Source organism: Lichenostomus cassidix, chromosome 7 (assembly GCF_008360975.1).
Source record: "Lichenostomus cassidix isolate B80296 chromosome 7, HeHo_3.0, whole genome shotgun sequence".
NCBI classification, from domain to species: domain Eukaryota; kingdom Metazoa; phylum Chordata; class Aves; order Passeriformes; family Meliphagidae; genus Lichenostomus; species Lichenostomus cassidix.
This window is the reverse complement of record NC_139488.1, coordinates 465,069-489,848: the sequence shown is the minus strand read 5'-3', so window position 1 is coordinate 489,848 and position 24,780 is coordinate 465,069. Positions and strand designations below refer to the sequence as shown.

At 41.8% G+C, this 24,780-nt stretch overlaps 1 protein-coding gene across 16 annotated transcripts in view; it reads right to left on the bottom strand.

Annotated features, from left to right (window-relative positions):
• Positions 1–22,974, bottom strand: part of UNC80 (unc-80 subunit of NALCN channel complex) — a 137,564-nt gene extending 114,590 nt beyond the window's left edge. For 10 of the 16 annotated variants that reach the window (XM_085065667.1, XM_085065678.1, XM_085065669.1 and 7 more), the window contains exons 1-8: positions 22,400–22,967; positions 21,057–21,105; positions 14,133–14,289; positions 12,954–13,252; positions 10,327–10,450; positions 8,451–8,524; positions 7,799–7,938; positions 3,947–4,208 (exon numbers count right to left, since the gene is read on the bottom strand). In XM_085065667.1, the coding sequence (XP_084921793.1) occupies positions 3,947–4,208; positions 7,799–7,938; positions 8,451–8,524; positions 10,327–10,450; positions 12,954–13,252; positions 14,133–14,289; positions 21,057–21,105; positions 22,400–22,491 (1,197 nt within the window). In that variant the 5' untranslated portion in view covers positions 22,492–22,967. Of the gene's footprint in view, positions 1–3,946; positions 4,209–7,798; positions 7,939–8,450; positions 8,525–10,326; positions 10,451–12,953; positions 13,253–14,132; positions 14,290–21,056; positions 21,106–22,399 lie in introns of all 16 variants that reach the window. The other 6 variants (XM_085065679.1, XM_085065680.1, XM_085065676.1 and 3 more) reach the window with 4 other exon arrangements.
• Between the last annotated feature and the right edge of the window lie 1,806 nt (positions 22,975–24,780).

Below are 24,780 nucleotides of genomic sequence, written 5' to 3'. Positions count from 1 at the left end.
GCTCTCTGGCCTCTTCTGGCTATAAAACATTTTATGAATTTATTTTGGATTCAGTATCTTTGTCCATTGGTTACTAAATCAGTGTTTTAGTATGTGGCTTACAATCACCAAAAGACAGAGTAAGGATCAGGACTGACTGAGACACAAGCCATGCAAACACACAGACACAGTCCCAGCTTTGAAATCTGCTCAGGGCAGGTATCAAGCAAACAATCAGAGAAGCAAATTACAGAATCACCTTAAATCCACAGTGTGGTATATGATGCATTTTAATGAATCAATCCTGTTGAAAACTGATTAAAAATATGACTATCTGTGCAGTAGACTACATGGCAATTACAATATGCATAAGACAGATAAGAAAGCAAAATCATTTGGTGGCTGCTCCTCTAGATTTTGTTGTTTCTATTGTCTTCCTCCTGCATGACTCTATGTGTACCAGCTCATTAGTATTTCTCTCAGCTCTCACGATATTATACTTGAGACTCTTGGCGTTCTATCAGCATTACAGTGAGCACTACAGCTGCATTTGTCTTATGATTAATTGAAGTTTTGTCTCTTTCCCCTGCAATGGAAGTGCAAGACTGTAGCAGCTTGTGAGCCCTCTGAAGGTTTCGTGTCCTACACCTGCCCTTATAGTGAATTCACTGCATACAGGTGCAATGCAGCTGTCTTTTATCACACGTTGCCTGGTCTGAAACATGTTTAGATTAAAGTCACTCTCTAGAGAAAGTTGTTATTCATTTTATTTGCACTCCACCCATTTCCCCTTTTCCCATGCAACAAGGAGTGCTAGTACGCTGCACTGAATGTTTTCTTACTTTCCTATTCATCTTACTAGGCAATTCATATAGGATATTTCTCATATATAGGATATATGAGAGGAATATATATAGAAGAATATATAGGATAGTCCTCTCAATCCCCACTGCTTTAGCACAAGCTTTAATCTGAAACATGATTTCAGACACACAGAAAGCAACAGGAAGTGTGAGAGTTTTGATGAGGCTCAGGGAGATGAAAGATCATCAGCTTACACTGACAAACTGCAGAACAGTAGAAAGAAGTGAATTTGCCACAAAAATCCACTGGTCCCTGACGTGATTTGCTGGCAGATGTGTTTGTCTTTACTCAGTTTTTGCCTGCTACTTTAAATCTATCCTGCTGAAATGCAGAACACCAATGTTTTTGAGAAGTTACTGATCAGCCTTTGAGTAGAAATTATGACAATGTGTTAGGAATTTAAGCTCTAGACTGAAAAAACAGGCTTTAAGCATAACCCTGTGTCAGATGAGCTTGTGAAGGCTCAGCACACAACCCCCTGTGTTGACAGAAAGGACAAATCCTAGCCCTTGGGAGGTGGCATTCTCTACTCTGAACTAGCAGAGAGACTTGAGTGATGAGACTCTCAATATAAGAGCAGCAGTAAAGTCCTTGCACTTGGCTGGGATGAACCAGAGCCCAGCTGCTTCTGTGTGCTGCACAGGTTTCAGTCCTCAAAGCTGTAAGGAAGGGGGGCATGATTTGAAAGTTTTGCTTTCTGGAAGACCATTTCACTTTCTCCATCACAGCTGTTCTGCGTAACAGTTTAGAGCCCTGGAACAGGATTCCATCTTGATGAAGTACAGCAAAAATACACAGGACTGACACAGAGGTTACCAAAAACAATCAAATTCAGCCTTGGAGAGAAACATGCCCTGGACAGAGTCCTCAGCTACAATGTACCCAGTGGAATTGCCAAGTTGATTTAACAGAGAAATATTAAGAGGAAAACAATGGAGTAAAGCAGTCTTCTGCAAGAGAAACAGCCTGGAAAAGCAAGAAATAGCTAAGCGTGTGAAAGGAGAAAAGGGTTCTACACAGACAAACCAGTGCCTGTGGAAGTGCAACCAGTGCCTGTGGAAGGCAATCCCATTCATACAGCCTCTATAAATCACTGACTGAACTCCCTGTTGCACTGGGAGATAAACTTGCTAACATGCAAAACAACCAGGTTGTTTTGAGCAAGAGCACAGGGACAGTACATGCATGGAAATAGTGAAACACATCAACAGCAATATATTTCAAATTGCCCTCCAGGAAATGATATTAAGGAGGGTTTTCTGTACATGCACAACAATCCTATAAAATCTCCACGCACAGGTAGATTAAGGTTGAATAGTAATTCATACCACCTAACCTTAATGGAGCTATGTCAGGCTTTCACATGTATGAAACGAGTTATAGAAATGACACTGAAGTATAATACAATTTAAACAATATGGCTGCTGCTGAACTCTTAGAACCACAAGTAACCACCAGCTCCCATAAAAATGGTAAAAATGTCTATGAAGTCCTGAGATCTAAAACTAGTACTAATATTTACATCACTTATGCTTGTCTTCTAGATTATGAGCATCTGGACCTGTATTGGTTTGAAAACAAACCAGTGGGAGATCACAAGTCAAGATTGAAATTAAAAATAAGTGAAATAATACAAGGAAAAGCACTGACAAAGTCAGATACAACCTAACACCCTGTTAGGGTGGTAGTAGCAGTCCAACTGAAGTAGTCCAGTTGAAGCGGTGATCCTGTGAAGGTCTAGTCTCCAGCTGAAGATCCAGTGTAGCTCTCGTCCTCTGGGAACCCAGTAGACAGGGCTAGCTCAGGCAGTTCCAGAGCCAGGTTATATCCAGGTGGGAACACCTGGTTCCTCCCTCCTCGGCAGAGCATCTCACAATGGGATGAGATAAGTCCATGAGTCACACGGTGGGTCCCTGATGGCCCATTGCCTGTCATGCGGGGTGGGTCATTAGCAAGTGATAATAGCTAATGGATGGCCCATTGCCTGTCATCCGGAGTGGGTGATAGCAGCTAATGGCCCACAGCTGGTGGTAATAGAATACTTAACTACATCAATATTGCAACCTAGGACAGGACCCTACTGGAGAAAAGATATTTCACCTTTCTTCCTTATAAAATGACAGGTCAAAATCTGTCAGAGCCCTGAAAGCAGTGATTTTAAGGAAAGCACCAAGAATTCTGAGATTTCTGACTCAAAAAATGACATTTGATAGCAAAATTAACACACCTTTTACTCAAGGTGTGTCATAAAATTGGATGGCAAAAACAGAATCTGCTAAATTTTGTTAGGTAGTTCCATTGACTAAGTTAACCAGCATTTGCTCTTAAAAGCCCACATGACAGGAAAAGAGGGCACAACATAAAAGTAGCGCAACTCAACAAGGAGATTAACTCAAACTGCAACAACGTACCTTTTTTACTCCTTGAACAGGAGAGCTACCCAAAAGAAAAAGCATATAAGCTCGAACACAAAGGTCTTTACTGCACCAAGGTCAGGAGTATGGGGTTCAACATCCAGCAAACAGGGAACAAGTCTTGACACCTCTTAGGGCAGTTTCTCTACTGAAATTTTGTTCACAAATATAGAAGTTATGCAAAAAGAATAACAGTAGAAGTAAAAACATAGAGGGCTTTTGCTCACTGCCACTCTTTGCCAAGTCTAATTCAGTATTTTAACTCAAGTGTTTGGAGTGTGCAATACTGTAGCAAGTGCCATTCCTTTACTCTCATTTGAGGGAGTACACCAGAAAACTCAGTGAATCCTGACCATTACACTGTAATGCAAAGGCATTGGTAAGCATTTCTTCTCACAACTACATTAGTATATTCTGACATTAAAAACTACTGTTATCCCGGTTCACCCTAGATTAATTACCCCAAATCAAAATTCCAGCTTTCAGCAGTCACCAGCTCTGACTCTCTGCACCAGACTCTGCCTCCAAAGTGCTCATCATTCTCAGGGTCTCGTTCTGAATCAATGCACATATCTGACTTCCATGCATGTGAACCAATACCAAAGCTGTGCCTATCACTACTTGTCCAGCCATCACTTCACAGCATCACCACAACAGTAGCTATTTTCTTACTGATGGCAACTGCTTACCTGGGTTTTGTGGGTGTTCACCAGAGAGGGTGCAGCAGCCACCATGGAGCTGCTGCGAGGCCTTGGCAAAGGGCTGATCTCTGGCTCAGGTGGTTTCTCTGGTTTTTCCTGTAGCATATGCCTCAGCCTCTGCAGGTAGTACATCAGTGACCACTGTGTGCCCTCCTCAGACCAGTGTGGCTGCAGCAGGCAGCGCAGCACAGCCACATCAAAGTATGTGGCATAGCGAGACTTCTGGCATGGTGGAATCACCAAGGACACCCTGTTGCAAAAAGCAGGAGTAGAAATGTTAGTCATCAGGCTCTCTAGATACTCAGCTCACTGAATAAAGAACTAACTCTCTGGGACTAAGGCACCTGGCTGACGAAAGCATTACTGAAAACATGTAAGTGGATATTTAGCTTTAAGCTCCCCAGAGGACTCCAGTACATGCTGTTAAGTGTTTTGTTGGATAAGGTTGCTTCCTTAAACTGTGATCCGAAGACAAGCCTCCAGCACCTGTGCTAACTGAATAATTTGCTCAGCAGGAAACAGACAACACTTGAGCATCTGCTGTTCTGATATTAGTAATACATACTTAGGAATGGCTCACATTTGCACATATCAGGCCTTAACAAAAAGCAGACAAGGCAGCTAAGTTAGTTAACCCTTTAAGCTAAATAAATTAATTCTTATATAAGTAAGAGTTTCTATTATGGACATTCTTTGCTGAGGTGTTCTAGAGAAAAGCACCATTTTAAGCCCTCACTACAATTTTCGTGCCCTTCAGATGGTGTAATTTCCCAAAGGATTTTAATACAGAATTTTCCAAGTATTGTAGAAATTAGTGCACACAAAGCCAAGACATCTGCAGTGAGCTTCCAAAATGAGAACCTAGAGATTTCAGATTTCAAATGCATCATATGTACTTTCAGAGCCAATCTTTTTGCAAAAAAATGCCCCAGCCTTTTTATTCCTAATCTTTTATACCACTGCTCTCCCAGCAGAATACAACTGGCCTGGTCTACCCTCTGTACAGTCACTAGCTGTCAGGAGACAATCTGTCAGAAAAGAAGCAAGTGACAGAGAGTCAGAGGAATAAGAATCACATGGCAAGAGAAGGTGTGAAATCCTGGAGGTGGGGCAGAAACTCTGGATTTTTTTTTTCCTGCTGAAGTACACATTTGGAATGCTTCCATTCTGTGTATTAGAAACACACCTCTGTGACCTGCTTACTTCTGGGATTTTTGGATTGTATAAAAATAAACAGCACTTTCATGCATTATATTCTCAGGCATTTGAGAATCAAGTTTGTTTTTTGTTAAAAGATGTTTTTAGTATCAACTTTGTTAAACAGCATGCAAACAGTGTGGACAAGACATCTCCATCTCCAGCTAGGTAACACCACATTCTGAACAGATGGGTCCAATGCCACAGCCCTGAAGAATATTAGGGAATAGCAGCAATACTGACCAGTGGGACCTCTAAGTGCTCAAGTGAAGTGCATGTGTTAAAGTGAAGTGCATGTGCAAAGTGCTTTGCTGGATCTCTGCCCTGTGCATGCAAGGCAGGTATGGAACTGGCAAAGGAGAAAGAAGTGTGCATTGAACACCGACACCACTTGGAATCACATGAACCCTGCTCCATCTCACATACTTGGAAACAGGGAGCAGGTGTCAAGGCTGGGCTCAGAGCAACACATGGATCTAGAGCTCAAACCTGCAAGATCTGTTTTGCTGCCAGCCCCACAGGCCAATGCTGGAGGCATTTGGTGACTGCAGACCAGCCCATCTGCGTCAGCATATACCAAACTATATGAAATACACAGATTCAAACTTTATTCCCCAGTGCTGTGTTCCAGGTAAAAATGCTGCAAGTTTGACGACTTTGAAATGAGATGTCATAAAAACCCGAAAAACTGAATTAGGAAGGAGAAAACAATGAGAAATGGGAATATGCTGTAACATTTTCCCCATAAACCTGATGTGAAGGTGGTTTTGTCAAGTCTAGGTTGTGTCACATAGATGCAGCCTGCAAAAACCCAGAAATATCCTCAAAGTATCTCAGCGAAGGAGATAAAACCCATAATCTCAGTAGCAATTGTTAAAGGTTGAATTGCTCCCTGGTGACTCTGCAGGCCCCTGAGCAGTGTATGGGGCTAAACAGTCTTTCATGCTCCCCTATATGTGGCACAGGCAAACCTGAGGCACGACACAGACTGGAGCAAGGCATGTTCTCCTTATGAAATATCTGTAACTGAAGTCCTTCCTGCAAAGTCTGTTTCGCAGGCAGCCTGTTCAAGGCAGCAGCTGGATAAACGGCTGTGGCTTTATTTGCTTCAGGGTTAAACTGTATCCTCTGCACATGGAGAATTACACCAAGTGGAGAAGCAACACTTAGCTAGGATCAGAAGAACAAGCCATTTTTTTAAACAGTGTCTGAAAAACCAGAAATTTAACTCAGTTCTTCATTTAGAGGAAAATGTAGTGTCTGCATAATCAGCTCGTGGTTGCTTGTGACTGCAGGGAGAGTGGAAAGGCAGCCTTCCTTCAACCCCTGGCCAAGGACTTAGGCTGTTGGTAAGCAGAGTAAACAACATTTATTCCCCAGTTGTCTGTTGCTTGGCAACCAAAGCTCCCTGTACAGCTTTAACTGATCAATGAGTCCTGCAAATGAGGCATAATGACGCTCTCTTCAAAGTCTGTCTGCAGCTTCATCCCCATGGCAACCAACAGACCCTGCTTGATAAATTGATCACCTGATTCTGTCTTCTTAAAAGGCTGCTTATTTTTTTTACAGCTGTGCACTCTCTGAGCAGTAGTGTTCATACACAAAAAGGCAGCTCTGTCCCCACCTTCAGTTTTACTGGCTCACATTAATACCAATTAAATAAAAACCCAGAACTGACAAGGGGCTTGATACAAAATCAGGCAAGCTTCCTGATGGGATGAGAGCCTTAGCAAATAGCTTTGCCCTTTGCAGTAGTGAAAGGGATACCCTGAGCTCCCATTTGAGAGATCAGAGCTGTTCCTAGATGACATCCAGAAAATCACTGCATTCTATACTTCTGTCACTGTAATGACGCCATTTCTTGGAACTGCAGGGTTTTGGATATACATTTCTCAAAAGAGAGAAGCAACAGGACCAAAGATTTCAGGAGAAGTGACACTCCTAGATCAACAGAAACTTAAAATTATAGCCCTCTCTCTCCAAAATCTCTGAAAATACTCATGAGCTTGATTTACTTCACGGCACTACTGAGTATCCAGCACTACTGAAAATCTAGTTCTACCTTTATATGCCCAAATCTAGATTAATTTATTGGTGCCATGCTGGAAAGCCATGGCCTGAGCACTGCAGGACAAGTTGGAAGGATGTTTCCATGGCTATGCTTCTTTGTTAGTCTGTTCCTTTAGGTCAGTAGCCTAAAGCCAGCTATGCACCCAGATGCAAAGACAGCATAATAAAAGTAATAGAGAGAATCTTGCTAAAATCCTTTGCTAAAATGCAAGAAAATCTGATCAGAAGGAAGCCAGAAAATATACCAGTTGCCTGAGGCTGAATCCAACCTAGAAGGGTTGAACCTGCAGGTTATTTTTTGAGTCTTTAATTATAAGAAACCAACATTCTAGAAAAGACTAATGAAACTCTCCCAACAGGCCAGCTAGAGACTTCTCCAATGAAAGCAGCACAGAGTAACCAGTGCTGCCACCTTTTTCATCACGCAGAGCTGAGGTTTGTGGAATTAAGAATTTGATACAAACATCCAGGACCCTCAGCATGTACAGACTAGAGTGGATTCAAGATGAAGGACTTGTGTGACCGCCACCACTGAGTCACATTAGCCCAAGTTTCTCCTGAAGGTCTTTGTACCTGGGATGTGCAGTACCTCTCTCCTGAGAGATTTGGGAAGATATGCTTCCATCCAAGGAATTTCCAGGATGACATGCTGAAACAGAAGCCTTTGCAGGTACAGAATCTGGCTGCGCTGTCTCACAGACCACCTGTAGTCTCTTTGGATAGTTGTAAAAAAGGAAATAGGTATATAAACATATTTATCTCTCCCATATTAGTTTTATAACTGCAATTTGAGCTTAGACATGACTGTCACACCATAATACAATGGAAAAACTGATCAAGCCTGGGGCTTCACAATACAAGGCATTGTACAGGCAAAGGGTAAGACAAGGCTCTCACCTGGGAGAATATATAAGATCATAGACTCTTAGAAAGATTTGGGACAGAAGGGACCTTAAAGTCAAGCTCCAACCCTCCTGCCATACACAAGATCAGGCTTCCATCCTATAAGACAGGGTAAGTCCAAGGAGATCCAGATAGCTATACTCCATACCCTTTGATTCCACAGCAAACTAGGTTGGGAGCCTTAGCTCTGAAGAACTTTGAATAACTGTAATTTCTGGAGATTGAATACTTTAGGGTGGCAACTGCAAGTTCTGTTTCAATATTAATTCCCCCGTCCCTCAGCACCTTATTCAAGCCTGTCAAACTTTATTATAAAACTTACCTCAGTATGTCCACTGTCCAGATTAGGGGATTCACAAGTCACACTCTGATTGTTGGTGGGAGAACTTCTCTTGGCTGAGAAAAGAAGTCAAAGAAAGACATGTGAGGAATCATATCCTACATGATAATGTATTTATTTTAAAGTATTATAATACGAGGAAAAACCAGAAAACAAACCCAGCATCTATCTGCTGCAGACCTCCTAGGCACTAGTCACATACATAAAAAGAAAAAAGGACTGGTTTAGTTTTTAGAGTTCTTTCCATTGTGTTGTCAACAACACTGTCTACTGAAAATCTCTATTTCTTTAAAATTAAATTTGAGTATAATTTTTTTCCTAAATCCATTTACCATCAATTGTGTTTTCCCATGCAGACTAGTGCCTCTTATTTTGGAGCTCTTCATCCTATTTGTACATATATTCAGGTCCTTTTCTAGGTTACATCACTCAGAGTGTATTGTGATTTCCAATTTGTTAAATGCCTTCAGCACAGGAAACCCATGGATGTCACAGGTACAGTTTGATCAGTAATACTGCAGCAGAAGAAGGGCATCACACAGACCAGGATGATAAGTCTTGAAATCCTGTTGAAAGCTGTGCAAATGTGACTTTGAGTCAGACTGACTGCAAACAAAGTATTGCAAAGCTTCTTCATTAGATTTTTTTAATTTGTTGTTTGAAGGAAAATTTAAGTAAATTCGACTCTTTTCGTCCCAGTTTAAAACAATGCTATGATAGCAATATCTTCCTAGACATAAAGGACCTCATTCCAGTTAGTATTGCTGTCCTGCTGAAAACACTTCCAAAACATAATGGAGCATTTTCATTTCAGACTTTACTCGTTGAAGTTATTTTTAGGGATTTTCCAACACACACAGACTTACAGAAAAAATTCCAACAGTCAAAGAAAACTTAGGACTAATTCCCTTTGTAAGTTCCAAGGCTGAAATCCTGTATTTTAATTCTAGAAGTAGAAGCAGAGGGACAAAGAGCAAGATGTCAAAGACTGTTTTAAATCATTTGGAAGACTTGAATCTATTCAATTCTGGACTGTCCCATGGGTCTACAAAGTCTTCACAACAAAATATGACATCCAAAATGACCTGTTATCAGAAAAATCTAATTTAGTGAATTACATTTTTGCTATGGTGAAAATTATACTTCCATGCTTTTGAGAACTGGAAGCAATGCTACAGCAGTATACCCTACTCACTTTCAATTCACCACCTTGCAGGACTTATAAAAAGCTATTGTCTAAAACATAACAGTAAAAAAGTGTTTTTAGAACTAGGCTTCGTAAGCCAAAGCCTTGGGAGCCTAAGCACTCAACTCCAGTCTCACTGTGGCTGAAGAACAAAGGAAGACTAACCCCTTCCAGTATGCAAAAGTGAATTTACAACCTAGGTCTTCTTCAAACTCTCTTGAAACTACCTTTTTTAATTTCATAACATGCTGGAAATCAAATTTTAGATAGCAGAAGAACCACCTGTGTGCTCTTCACTGTTCATTCTTGTCCGGTGCCAGTTAGGGAAAGATGCATTCACTCATGTCAGGCTGCTATGAGATACTATCTTTGCCCTTCTTAGCAGCTAGGAAAGATAAGGCTAACAGAAATTGTATGAGGTTGACACAAAAGATTACTGAAAGGTTATTAATTTCCTATTTGTGATGGTTCTCCCATCTCCTATCTAATTACGCAAATGTCAGTTGACTTTGAGGGGAAACAACCTTAAACTACTCTAAGGTTTGACTGGCTCCTGCAGGATCAACATAGACCCTCATATATGATGGGTACAGAATGTAAGGGCAGCATCAGGCAAACAAAGCAAAAGGTTTCCCACATCTCAGGAGCTACATTACCACAGCAGTCACAGACCTGTAACAATGTTCCTGATGGGTTTTACAAGAGCATTGAAGGCAGAAACTTCAGGCTGCCTGTGTTCCCACATCGGCTGCCAAATAACAAGGCCACTAGCCAAGCGGAATGTCAGGTCAGACTCCTAAAAAGAAAAACAGAATGTTTCTGGTCTGTGAAGACTGTAATTTCTGTGAAGACTGCATAAATCTGACGAGAAATAAGTGATGTGCAGTTCTCTGGCCAGTATGTGCTAACTTAAGGGCTACTGACAATACTCAGCAGGCTCGGTACATGTCAGCTATGGCTAGTAAAAAATCATGGAGAAATTTCAGTACAAAAATATACAAGGGGTTTTTTTCACATGAAATTTCTGTTCTAGTTAATGAACCCTGTTTTCCCCAGGACATTAAGCTTTAAAAGAAAAGGCCATTCCTGTCAGTATCCATTTTAATGATACATAGCCACTTTAGTATTCAAGCCGAACTTTAACATTTACACTCCAAGACTTAAACTTCTTCCCCAAAATAATTACAATACTAAATATTAAAACATTACTTAGAAATTGAGGAAACATGCAACAGATTACTATGAAGTAGTGGTATACATTACTGCTGTTATCATTAGCATTAGTACTTGAACTATGTCAATACAGAGACACTGGTACTACTTACACTTGTGCCATCGCTGTTTTATATATGCAAGCAGCTGAAATAATATAAATTAGTACACAAGTAAATCTCAGGATTTACTGAAGGATCAAGTACATATGCACTTACTTGACCTAAGGGTAGATCTACATTAGGAGTCATAGATGTTGGTATAGTCCCAGCTATCCCCATAAGGTAAACAAACATGGTAACAGCAGTGTTGGCGGCATAATTATAGCTGCACAACACTCTCCTACAGATGTATCCCAAATGCCTAAGCAGTTGGAATGGATGATGCAGAGAGAGCTAAAGGAATGGCAGGAACCGACTGCATGTAGATCTCCAGCCCTTCCATTCCCTACCCTCTGTTAGTGCTCTCTGATCATAATGAACTCACAAGCTAAGCTTGGTTTTAATTACTATTTTTACTAATGAGCAGCTTGAAAGGCTTTTGGACCTGGTAGCAGTAATGTTGCATTTTCACTTTGCACTGCACTGCTAGCTTGTGGTAATGTGCCAACACTTCTGCCTACAGTTGTGAAGTTACAGGATTGTACGCATCCCCCAAAGCCTGATTTAAAAACACATGGCTCAAGACAGAAATCCTCCCAGAAGACAGGAAATCAATAGTTTAGGTCTGTCTGTGCAAACGTGCACACATGTTCCTTGAGCCCACACGTTACTTTGGCTATCTGATCAGGTAGTATCCTTTCCCTGAGACTTACAAGACAGAGAGGACAAAGCTCAGTAAGTAAACAGGTTACACACGTCATTTCTTGTACTTCATGCACCTTCTTGCACTTCATTTTGATAACAGAAATGTGCATGTTTTAATGGGCTTTTCAATGTTCATCACCACAATATTCCAGAGACCTCAGAGATTTTCAAGGTAAACCTGAGATACTGTTATTAACCCCATCTTGTAAACAACATGTCAGAAAGATTAATATTAAAAACTGGAACTCCAATCTCTAATAGCCAAGGTCTACCCCCACTTTAATTTCATTTATTCAAAGGGCAGCCTGCATTTTTGTGTGTAGCACTGGGAATAATTCAGTATTTCTTCATGTTCTGTCCCAGTAGCCTACGGAGAACTAGTAAACAAGTATGAAAAATTTAGGCTAAATAAACTAAATGCTACTGTACAGGAACTCAGTACCAGAAATAGAGAAAGAATCTAGATCCAGTCTTGCTTTTACCTGTCTTAATCAAAATATTATCTCCTGTTCCTTCTTATCTTCTTCAACTGTTGCAGCATAGAAGGCAGGATTAGAACAGATAATAGCCCCATCACTTCAGGACTTTATAGTTCTTCTTCAAGGACCTACTCTTTTCTGAAGCCTAGCTGGAAACATAAAGGCTAAATGGCAGCCTTCCAGAGGCAGGAGTGAGAGCATGCAGAAAATGTCTTTTCATCACATCACTCTGCAAAACTGATGCACTCAGCATAAAATTAACAGAGGAACACCAGTAGACAGGAGGCCTGCAGCCTGCTTCACACTTTGGAGCAAAGGAATGCTCCATTGCCTTTGCACTGCCATGTTTATAACACCGTCTGGTAATTAACGTCAAGATGATTAGTAATGACAACAGCAAATCCCAGTGGCAGCCCCACAGTGGAATCCCTGAAAATCTAGCTAGGTTTTTCTGAGTGATGCTTGAGAATCACTGGAGCAAGTTAAACCTCACAATCCTTTCTGCAGTTTTCAGGATCCAAGAGACTTCATAGGGGCCACAGACCTTTAGCATTCCCAAAGGCTAAAAATGGCTCACTTTGGATTTATTTGCCTTTGTGATTGCCTGATACTGCAGCAATTATACATGTCACTGGAAGGATTTCTTCCCAATGGCAGCAGGATTCTGCCAGCTTGGCAAAACATTTCCAGTGGTACCCAGTGTGCACTGTAGGCTGAATTAAATAACAATCACAAAGGCAGAATTATTCTTTTCCTGCTCTTAGCTGTCTCCCCACAAGCACTCCATCAGTGTACCACTTACTTTAATCCTGTGGACGAGGGGAGCAAAGAGGAACACAAATAGCTCTACTGTGGCCATGGAATTCTGGAAGAACTTCCTTCTGTTATTCTCCTCCTCATCAGTCATGGTGCTGGGCTGGGGATGTCCTGGTGATCCTTGGTTTTCAGCCTGGTGGATAAAGGCGCTACCACTACCTCCCCAGCTAGAGCCTCTGTCTCCTCCAAATCGGTCATTGCTGCAGTCCTGAGGAGCCTCCAGCAGCATCCAGTGAAGTGTGTGAAGAAGTTTTGTTTCAGCTACTCCAAGCTTATCCTGATGCCCTGTGTGGAAAAAGGCATCACAGTATCTCACAGGGTTTCCATTAATGATACTGTTGAGATTGTTTCAGAGTTGCACTGGAGGCTGGACATCCAACTCCCTGATAAGCATTTGAAACTTAAAATTCTACCATTAAATGCATCAGCGTTCTCTCTCATTACGTTTAAAACCACCTAAATCAGAAGCCTCTATTTATTTCACAGTATTTGGAGTTCAGTCTCTGCAATGGACAGCAGCATGAAAATAGAGGGGTCCCAAAAGAAACCAACTCAACAGTCTTGTCTGTTTGACTTTGTTGAATAAGACAAAATGCCAGTGAGCACTGCAATGTGCTCAAGCTGTGTCTTGTTAATGTTCCCTAATGGTATGTCTCAGGAAAAAAATTCCTGCTGAAATCAGTAAAAAACTAGTAAAGTAACTTGGATTTGCATCTGCCTCTCTCTTTATTATCTGATTGACTATCTACTAAGAGTCACATGCATTGGTCTGAATAAAAGGAAAAATAGGAAGAAAAAAACAACTGAAGATATAAAATAACCTGCTGCAACTGACCACTGCAGCATGCCTTGAAAGAAATACATATTCCTTCAAGGAACCCATGCCTGCTGGGTACTAAAATAAATTCTATTACTTCTGGGAAATAACTAGCAAATGTTATTGAACTACTCTGACTCTTGCTCATCAGATCCCTTACTTCACTGGGGAAGCTTTTACCAGGTTACCATTCTACACAGAAAAAAGACAATCCTCAAAAAAGACAATCCCCAGAAGAAACTAACTGGGATTCTAAGGATTTAGAATATGTTGGCACTCTGAGCATCAATCCGTCATGTTTTAACTGATACATTCAGTAATGGAAAACAACCTTACATGAGCACTAACCTAGCTTGTTCCGGTTGGAGAGCAATGTTGCAGTGCAGTGCAGCACATGAGGGAGTGCAGCTTGGACAAGTTCCCAGCGAGAAATGCTCTGGATGGCTTCAGAGAGAGCTGGAGAAAGGCCATGTAGCTTGTTTTCTACTAAAACTCTTTCAAAAGACTGAAAGAAAGAACAAAGAAAAGAAGACACTGTGTCTATTTCAGCACATTCCTTCCAGTACATAGAACATTCTGTTTTAAAAACCTGTAATCTCTAATTGTATAACAAAACCTAATTGTATGACAAAACCTAATTGTATAACAAAAGCACATTTTTTAATATTTTTTCCTGAAAAATACAGACTGTAACTAAAGCTCACCAGACATATCGACATACTTGACTAAGAAATGAATGGTACTCACAATATATTTTCTGCAATGTAAGAGAATTAAAGCAAGTACCATCTGTATATCAGTAAGTGCTGACATCAAGCCAGACTCACAGCCGCCCTGGGCAAGGTCAGTAATCCTGACTTACAGTTGTGCTGGGCATGTGAGTAATCCTGTTGGAAGTCACAGGAGCTAGGGGAGCCTGTATTTGTGGAGCTGAGTGCTGGATATGCTTCTTAAACACATATTCTCTTTCAGTTTAGTGTAACATAAAGAGAATCCCATTAAATGTATGTGGGCCTTAGGAAATGTTTTCATACCCTGTCACAAAAATAATTCGTGTACAAAATTTTTTGTCGAGCCATGATGTAATGGTTTTGTGAACACTTACCTGACGGCTGCAGCAAGTTCATTATTTCCACCTCAAGCAACACAAAATAAGACTATCTTCCTCTGAAATCCCTAGGGAAGCTCCTTATTGCTAGTTGCTCCAAACATTTCAATAAATCATTGCTCTGATCAGATACAAAGATCTCATTTTAGGTTACAAATGCAGTGATATTCCATCACTGAAGTACCTATAGCAAAGATAATGACAACACATGTCCTTGTCATAAACCAGCTTAGCCTCATGGCTACCTATTTACTCACAAGCTGTTCTACCAATTTTATCATGCTCTGGGCAAACAAGTAACTGTTGCCCAAAAGATACTTCAAAGGCCCTCACTGCAGATTCATAAAGCTTATCCTGCAACACCACTCATATAAACTTTTTTTCTCTAAAATTGAAGGAGTGGTAATAAGAATAGACTTAATTACAAAGAAGAAGAGCAAAATGGACATGTCAAAACATGCTCTCCTGAAGGAGCAGCCACTCCCAGGCATGGCATGCTAACCTGTGGTAACAGGTACTCTCCTGCCTGTCCCAGCAGCCACGTACATTTGTTCTCTCAGGTTGTGGCCCTGTTTGCTGGTGTGGGCAGACATGAACTGCTCTATGAAGAGGCCAGGTGTCCTGGTGCAAGCATAGTGCCACACCATTGTAGTTTTACAACATCCAGTTCTGCTCTGCCCAGCACAGAGGCACAGAAACACACATCTATCCATTATAGAAGACTAAGTCTGTGCCAACAAAAACTGAACACTGAAACACTGACAATAAACATCAGAGCTGCCAGTAAACATAAGTGTGGAGAACGTCTCACTGCTAACCTACTATAAACCCAAGGTTGCAGCTGGAAAACATAACACACTTTCCTTATGGACCAATGGCTGAAACTGGAGGGCATTTGCTGTAATATGTGGAAACAACACTGGCTTCCTGAGGACTAGTCAAAAATAATGTGCCATGGATCACATTATCAGCAATGTGTGTTTCTTAGCACCAGGAGTGGATAACCTGCCTACCAGGGAAGGAATGCTTCAAGTCACTCTTACAGCAATCTGCTGGGGGGCACAGTTATCTGAAAGGAAACTAATCTCCTGTCATTCAATCCTATCAGTTCAGGAATGGGTGCAAAATGAAGAGATAGCTGATGCTTGGAAAGCCTGGACAGGTGAGGGAGTAAACTACATATCATAAGGCCTGACTGTTTTGTTGCAGTCAGGATCCACAATAGCACTGAGGGCATGTTAATATAAAGACAACAGAGGTTTAGAACAAGTACCCCAGTCAAGGCATTATTACATAACAAAAATGGGAAGCAAATCAGCAAAGTATCCCTAGAAGTAGAACAAGAGATGCACAGTTAATGCATGGTTACAAACACCACAAAGTTAGAAGGCGCCAGTGAAAAACATGAGGTTTTACTTATTTTTATCCTAAGGGGACAGACACCACTCCTCAGTCATTGCTCCAGCCACACACTCTCACCTCCACTCATCCATCCTCTCTGGAGCTCACTGAATCCTTCATTCAGCCAAGTCAAGCCTCTACACAAGCCAAAAGGAAGGTCAGCATAGAGGTAAGTAGTGCCTACCAGGTTAGTGAGCTTAATTGGCCCACCAAAAAGTCTGCCAAGCACCAGTGCTGACTGAGCTTATTGAAATAAATTATCTCACCTGCAGTACAAAAGCCAAACCATAAACTCACACTTTAGCAGTTGATAGAGCTATTCAGTTTGGAGGGCAAGGGGAGAAAAAAACCCACTGTGAGCACCAACACTGTTCTGAAACACTCTTCTGAAGTGTGACAGAAGACACATTGTTGCTCCCCTGCCATTCCATTCAAGGTCTCATTCCTGGGTGCTTCAATGGCATCGGGTAGAAAGCTCCCCAGAAATTGCCTTTGGCAAGCTCTGACCCACAATCTGCATGCTTCAGAAACTCGAGAGACAGCTAAGGAGTTTGCAGTTGTATCTTTAGATTAGGCTTGTACTTACCGCAACATTTTGGGCTTCTGAGCAACCATGAAGCTTTCCCTACGTGGTTAGCCACCAGATTCTTCTATTCTTTCCTGGCCTGAGCAGAAAGCCAAATGTTTCTGTACCACAGTGAAAGACTAGCTTCTGGAATAGCTTACTTATGTGATTACAAGCATCTGAGACAGAGGTACTGTATCTTGCCAGAAAAATAGAAACATGAGAACTGCTGTATGGAAACCACTGAGTGTCCATGCCTGCTACAGGCACTGGCTGGTACAAAACTGCTACTGTGGATGCACTGTCAGCACAGGAACTAAGTATCACCAAGCCCCACACTGATGACTGTCACAAGCAGACCAACAGGAACATGCTTGTCCCATTCTTTGGACAAGTGTTCCTGTGGAATTTGCCTGGAGTTCTTGATAAAAGCGCAGCTTCTGTCCATACCAGACACTCAAGATGCAAGGGCCTGGGCTGCTACTGGAGAGCCTCCCTTTTGGTCTGCTATGGATCTACTATTTTGAGGACCTGTTATAGAGAATATATAGACATTGGGGCAGGAGACCTAATTTTTACCCTGCACGAACTGAGCAACTGCTGCTACAGCTGAGAGGAGTTCCATGCTTCAATAAGAAGGCTGAATGAGAATGTCTGAATAAGCTCCCTGCGACCAAGTCAGAAGGCAGATATTTCATATTATGGGTATGTCTAGAGCCACAGCCTCAGGGCCCAGGGCTGCAGCTTGGCTAAGAAAACAGTTACCTACTTATAGCAGGCTTGTTCATGCCTGCAACACCCCCTACACACCAAAGGCAGATAAAGAACATCTGCCAAGGGGATGGTGAGGGAAGTCAGCGCCTTGGCTGGAGAAATGGTCCCTTTCAGCAGCGCTTTGTGTGTGTTCAGCTCCCTCAGGACCATTTACACAAGCATTTTTCCTTTTAGCCTGGTGGTGGCATCTGTTTTCACAGTGAGTGGTGGTCAGCCTTATCTGGCTGCCTTCCCACTGCTGCTGTTCTCCGTTTACCTTTCTTCTCCACCAAGAACCAAAGGCACTGTCAAATACCTTGTGACCAGGATCAGTCTATGTGTCACTGTCTGCTCTGTCCTGTACTGCTTGTCTAGGCATCTTCAGGCTATCTCTTCCCATTCCAGCAGCATTCTGGCTGGCTTTTTCCTTAACAGCTTTGCTTGAGTTGCATGAATTTCCCCTGCTATAAACCCAGGGAAGCTGTACCTGCAGTGAATTGCATAAGGCAGGAAGAGGGCAGCCAGGACCTTGGGAAGCTCAGCAGCTACTGTTACATCCTCTCAGGAGTGCACATTAAAAAAAAAAAAAAAAAAAAAAGCAGCTTAGCTCAGTGCAGTACAGAAGGACCATGGCAGAAACACAGAGAAATGATTAGTGTTTTCTTGAACTGGACTTGTGTCCTTGGAGGGGACCTTACTGCCCTGTTCTTCCAAAGCTCAGGCTGCATCATGGAGGAAAGCTGAGACCACCGCTGGTCACTTCAGACTGACCGGAAAGAGCTTTAAGTGCAGGCAGAAAGCAGTGTCAGTCTGGGGCAGGTCCACTGACCAAGGAAGAGTTCCTAGAAAGATCTAGGAACCTAGGAGTTCATAGCACAAGGGATGGTAAGACTCCATTGTTTACTAAACATAGCAACAGTATAAACATTCACAAGTAATGAAACACAGATGCCAAGCATTTTACTTACAAAAATTCGGTTTTCTGCAACCATGTCCCTTGGCTGGATAAAATAAAGGGGGCATCTTTTTGAACTTTGCTCCATATTTATATTTTAATTATTCACAATAACAAAACAAGTAATTACAGAGTAAAAGAATTTAAATATATCTTTGAGTTCCTTACCATGACTTCAAATATACAGCACTCTCATGCATTCGTGTGAGGTCACTCACAGCTTTGCCCCATGCACATTATGAATGACCTTGTGTCAGGGCAGAACAACTTCAGAATGGGGAGGAGGAAGAACATTAAATCCACATTGAAGCACAAACACATTTAGATGTTTTAAGACCATATATGGGGGGAGGGTATTTATCTTCAGCTTAAAGGTTATTATTCATAGACCAGTTGAAGTAAGTGTGATGCATTAGGTAAAGAGAACAATGCAATGAAAGGGCCACTTTTTTCCTCAAGTATGACATAAAGCAAAGCTCCAAGAAGCAATGCAGTATGCTCTTGCAGACCAGATGCTGTACTCACTGAATCTCAGCCTCCAGTATCTGCTTCCTCAATGCACAGTATGCAGCAAATTCTACTGCAGCAAGTTTATAGCCAAGTTATTATAGCCAAGAATAATAATAGAATACTGAACAATGTTGTGTCATATGCATTGCCAGACAGTAAACAGCCTATAGACATGCCTACAACTATTCTGGCTAGGTAATTATAAAAGAATAGATCACGTAACAGGTGCACAGTATTTTTAGTCAATACAGGGGTGTTAGATAGTCAGCAGGAGGTTTCAGAAGACAAGTCAAGTACCTGTCAATTTCCAGAAACCCTGTCTCACCCATGCACTCAGCACTCTGCTGCCCCACTGGATAGGACAGAATGTGTTGATGTGGGCAGACATTCTTGTGCACCAGCAGGTAGAGGAAACAGATGAAGCAGAAGGCAGCAGATGCATCAATTCAGGCTGTATCCCACCAATTGCTCAAAACCAAGTTCTGCCTTTGAAAACTTTCTACCATAATTTAATGATTATGTTAAGACTGGAGAAGAATCAAATTCTTCATCCAAAAGGTGGAAATTAATTGGATCTTTATGAAACACATTTTTTCAGAACTCCCTTTCTCTTGGCTGAAGCGTGTGATTTACATTGTCTCGCAGTTTAGGGGTTTTTTTGATTTTTGTTTTTTACACTTAGTAAATTCTGCTATGTGCTCACAGAAGAAAGGTGCTTTAGAATCAGCCTGGGAGACCCAATGCCAACAGCACAGCAGGAAGCAAAGGAAGTCACGGACAGATAGGTACATATAGAAGGCACAGAGAAGGAAGCTCTGTCCCTCTACCCAACAGTAACAGGTATGAGCCCACAGGTGAAGCCACAGCCTCAGATTAGAGGTATTCCAAGGCATGGCTCCTGCACACTGCCGAGATTCCTGATAATGGGCATAAGCCAACAAGCTACATTTTTCAGCCTCTCAACAATCAGGAACTGTCAGTGGCATTAAAAAGGAATTATGCTTTTTCTGCGTGTGCTGGAATTGAAATACATTTTAGTCACCAACACACTAAGACAGCACTCCTCTACTGCTATTTAGTATCTAGCAAAAACCCTGAAAAATTTATGGATTTCTTAGAAGAAAATGAGTCAGCAACAGATAAAGCTTCTCCAGCTTAATGTCTTGTGAGAAGAAAGTCAGAAAATTGCTGCAGAGTGACCTAAGAACTTTAAACTACTAAAATACATGTCCAGACCAAATTTTTCCACTCTGTCAAGTCTGACTGCAACTGATTAATGTGCTTTAAGCAATCCAAAGACCAGCAACCATTCAAGGAATTCTGAAATTCTCTAGATGCCCATTTTATTTGAACTTGCTTCATGCCTTGCCTTTTTCCTCCTTTCCGGCTGTAATTTGAGGCTTTATTTGAAGTACATTTAGAAATAAGAGTTATTTGTATCTCCATAATAGCCTCTCCTTATTCATGCTACCAGCTGCATGCTCCCTCTAATTTCCGGTTGAAGTGTTTCCCATCTTGCACAATGGTAAAACTATTGTTCAAAGCCTGTTAGTATTGTTTAGATTTTCAATACTTTAAGCTGGAAAAACCTCCATCAATCACAAACTGGACTGACATCAATCTCATGCAAAAGCACACCCACATAGGATGAACGTCAAGGTTAGACCCAGACTCTCATAGTTCAGTTTGTCCATGCCATTATTTATTTATTTAATTACTAAGGAGTTACTAATGAATTACTTATTACTAATAACCAAATAAATTCCTTTTGTTGTTTCTAAAGATTTACATGATATCCAAATGCTCCAGATGGGAAAAATTTAAAATCCTTCATGTGATAAAAGTACAAAATTAAGCTGAATGGACTAAATTCACTTCTGGTGTAAGCTGAGAAGCTTGCTGATTAGCCACTATGGTCAGATTGATTTGCATGAAAAGTTAGTTATAAACAAGAGTTGAAAAAGAGACACATGTACATACCACACATGAAGCTTCATACTGTTTCCCCAGTTTAGGTCTTAAAAATGCACTGAAAGAAAGGAGAAGAAGCATTAGAGACCCACTACATCAATGGGGATTTTTCTTAGTTATTTTTAGGATTATTCTCATGTCAGAAGGTTATCAAAAGGCTGAGAAACTTAATGTAAAGGAAGACATAAAGCCAAAACTCTGTTCAGATACCTGTTGAAGACATCTGATAAATGCTGTTATCTTTTCCAGAACAAAAAGTGCCCACACGAATATGTCAAGAGGTAGTTAATACAACCCTCAAGTTCCCAGGGATAAAACCTTCCATCAGACAATTTTCAGCCATTTTACCTCAGTGAAAGATTTTCAACAGATTTTGTTTTAAATTTGTTAAATATTACTGAACTTTGCCTTGCCTTTATTTTAAGCCAGAGATCCATTTTCCAGCTGTGTATTAAATATTTTTCTGCATAGCTGCTGATGCGGAAGGCTTATGGTGAAGTTCAGGCCTGTATGCTGTATGTAGAGAAAACCCACCCTCTGCTGTCATTCTCCTCCGGAATGAGATCAGAGTAAATATTAAAAAAATAATCAGGTCACCTTATTGCAGGGGTTTGTCTCTATTTTATTTTGAAAGACACTGACGGTGGCATAAGGGGATTGTGACTGAGGCCTTAAATTAGAGCCACAACCTTCAAATCTTCCAACCTCCCACTGCTCCTACAATATTTTCAGTTTAGAATTCTACTAGGACAGGAGACTGACAGGATTCACAAGGAACATAAAGCCCCAGCCGTACATTCAGCTAGTCTCTCACACATCTCCAATCCCTCACTCTCCAATCCTGTAAAATAAGGTGAGACTTTGACATATCTGTTTGCATGTCCACCTCTCAAAGCATAGATTACACTTCCAGGATGGCAGCAAATACAGACAGAAGCAAAGCTGCAGGTCTGGTGCAGCACTGACGGATGCTACTCCTGATACAAGAGCTCCATAAGTCCTCTTAAAAGATGGGGGCTGGGGGGCAGGACGGATGGGATGGGAGCACAGGACAGGGAGGAAGGGAAAGGTGCATAGAGCTACATAAACATGGATGCTTTAAAGTCAAATCAAGAAGATACCTGCGACTGCCACTACATTAAGCTACCTCGACACCTCCTCCAATACCCAATACACATAAATTGCTCTATCCTGAGTGCAAAGAGAACAGTTTGTTTCATGCCTTCATGTTGCAGTTGCAGTAATAACTGCATCCTTCCTGCCACTGGGCAGCAGCTGGCCCGCACCCCCCGCTGCACTTCCACTGCCCTGTTGCAGCTGTATCCCAAGTGCCCAGGGCTTGCCGCTCTTACCTGGTTTGCCTCCATAGGAAGGTCTGGATGGGCAGAGGGATGCCACGGCAACTCTCCTGCTCCTGGCCCTCTGAGCTTTTCCTTTTCACCATGATTCTGACGACAGCTGCTGCAGTGAGCCAGTCTCAGCAGACACACCATTCTGGATCTTCCATGGCTGCCTCTCGCTCTCTGCAACTCTTTACCCCTTCCCCTCCATTCCCTGCAGCATACCCTCTCCCTCAACTCCGCCGGTGCAAAATGGCTGCAGAAGGCAGGGAGGAAATTAGGGGGAGAGAAGATGTCCGCGTCCTTCAGCTTCCTCCCTGCCTTCAGCACCTCCCTCTGTGGACAGCTCCCCGTGCCCAGAGCCCAAAGCGGGCGGGCGCTGACAAGGGAGGGAAGGCGGGCGGGCGGCGCGGGAGCGGCGGAGGCACCGCCCCGCCAAACTTCCCGCACCTCGCCGGCCACAACAAACCCCGCAGCTGCTGCCGCCTCTCCCCGTCGCCACCGCCGCAAAGTTGGGAAACCCCGCCAGTCCGCAGCGAGAGGGACTCGTAGAGCATCCCAGAGCCTGACGGGTCGGGAGAGCGACTTCCTCCCTCCACCCTCCTTCCCTTTCCGCACCTCCCCCGCCCGCCTTCCCCGCCCCGCCGTCTCCCTCCCTCCCTTCCTCCCTCCCTCCCTCCCTCCCTCCTTCCCAAATAGGGAGAGAAGGGAAGCAAGTCATAAACCCTCTCTGAAAGTGAAGATTGGCCGTGAGAGCACAGGAAGTTTGGGGTACTTATTCCACGGATTTTTCTTATACAGAAGAGCCGAGACAGAGGTGGAGAGGATGGGAAGTGCCAAGGCAAATTTACTGGTGTTTCCAATTAGACACCAGACTAATTTGATTAATACAAGTGTATGTTTGAGTCAGGTTTGTTGGAAATGTTTCTAAGGCACTGTTAATTAGCTCTCCTTCCCTACCTAGGGATATCAGAGGATAGTATACTGCAATACATAATTAATAGAATAAAATGGAAGGCCAAAGCAAGTTCATCCCAAACAGTTTTAACAGAAAAAAAAAGTGATATTCTGTTGCTTATATGAAAATGTTCAAAGTTTAGAGAGATGCTCAAAAAAAGCATGGCCATACTTCTTCCTGTCTTTCAATCTGCCTACTTAATGCTAGGACCTAAAGATATACCAAGAATGTTTCTTCCTGGTAGAGGAGCTGAGCAGATGAACACCACCTATTTACTTATTTACCACCTTATTTACTTCCACCTATTTACTTCTTTAAGAAAGAGGTTTGCTGAAAATCCAGTGCCGCTACTTAGATAATTTGAATTTACTCCCACTTGGATAATGTTTTTCCTGGTGCCCAAGACAATATTTCCTTGCAGTGGCTTAGGCTAGTCTTAATCTCCAGTCATGGAGAATAGGATCTGCTGTGATCTATACTGCTAAGAGCCTCCTCTTGCACAAAATGAATATTAAGACAACTAATCTGTCAAATAAAACAAGTATGTTTGCAGCCAAAAAGTTTTGTATAATTAAAATCACTAATCTCCCTGAGCACTGAAATGCTGAACCAGTTGTCTTTGTTCATATTGTCTGGTTGGGTTCTTTGCTAGCAGTAACTTGGACTGCTGGTTCACGGAAGCATGGCCTTTTTATTAATAGGACTATCTTTTTCAGACAGGAAAGCTTTTAATTACCATGTTTTTTCCTTCTATTAAGTGCAATTGGACAGGAACAAAATTTTCTTGATTTCTAAAGTCTTTTAAGAACTAACTACGGAGAGAAGATAATTAAAACAAATGACTTCTAAATGCAAGGTATGCATTAAATTTACCTACTCCACATCCCCTCAATGGATCCAGGACTTTTGCCTTCTTGTTTGGAAAGCAAATTTGAGCTTTAATTTCTTCCAGAATGCCTCTCAACAGTCAGTAGTGAAACACTGCACAGGAGGAGTAATAAACTTATTTTAAAATTATTGGGTTTTTTCCAGTCCTGTAATATGCTATGAAATTATTGACTAAAGCATAATCTCAGTTATGCAGCAGCAAATCTGAAGTCAAATTTTTTTTTATTATTTTTAATAATTGTCAAGCAGGCAAATCCCTCTTCTTCCAAGAAAAGTATGAGGACAAAGAAAGTTTTAATGCTATTTGCAATTAAGGAAAATAAATGAACTGAGCTGTTGAGGCCTCAAATAGTGCAAGGTCAGTGCAAGGTCTTCCTGATGGATATCAACAACAGGAGTAACTAGCATTCGTAGCTTCCCCACAGGTTGGATTGCTATCCCTCAGACAGAGAGGGTTGCAGACCGGGGGCGGTTTATCTGAATGTTGTTTTAAGTATTTTATAGTCTCACTCTCAAAATTTGTGTCATTTTAAGTGATAATATTTAA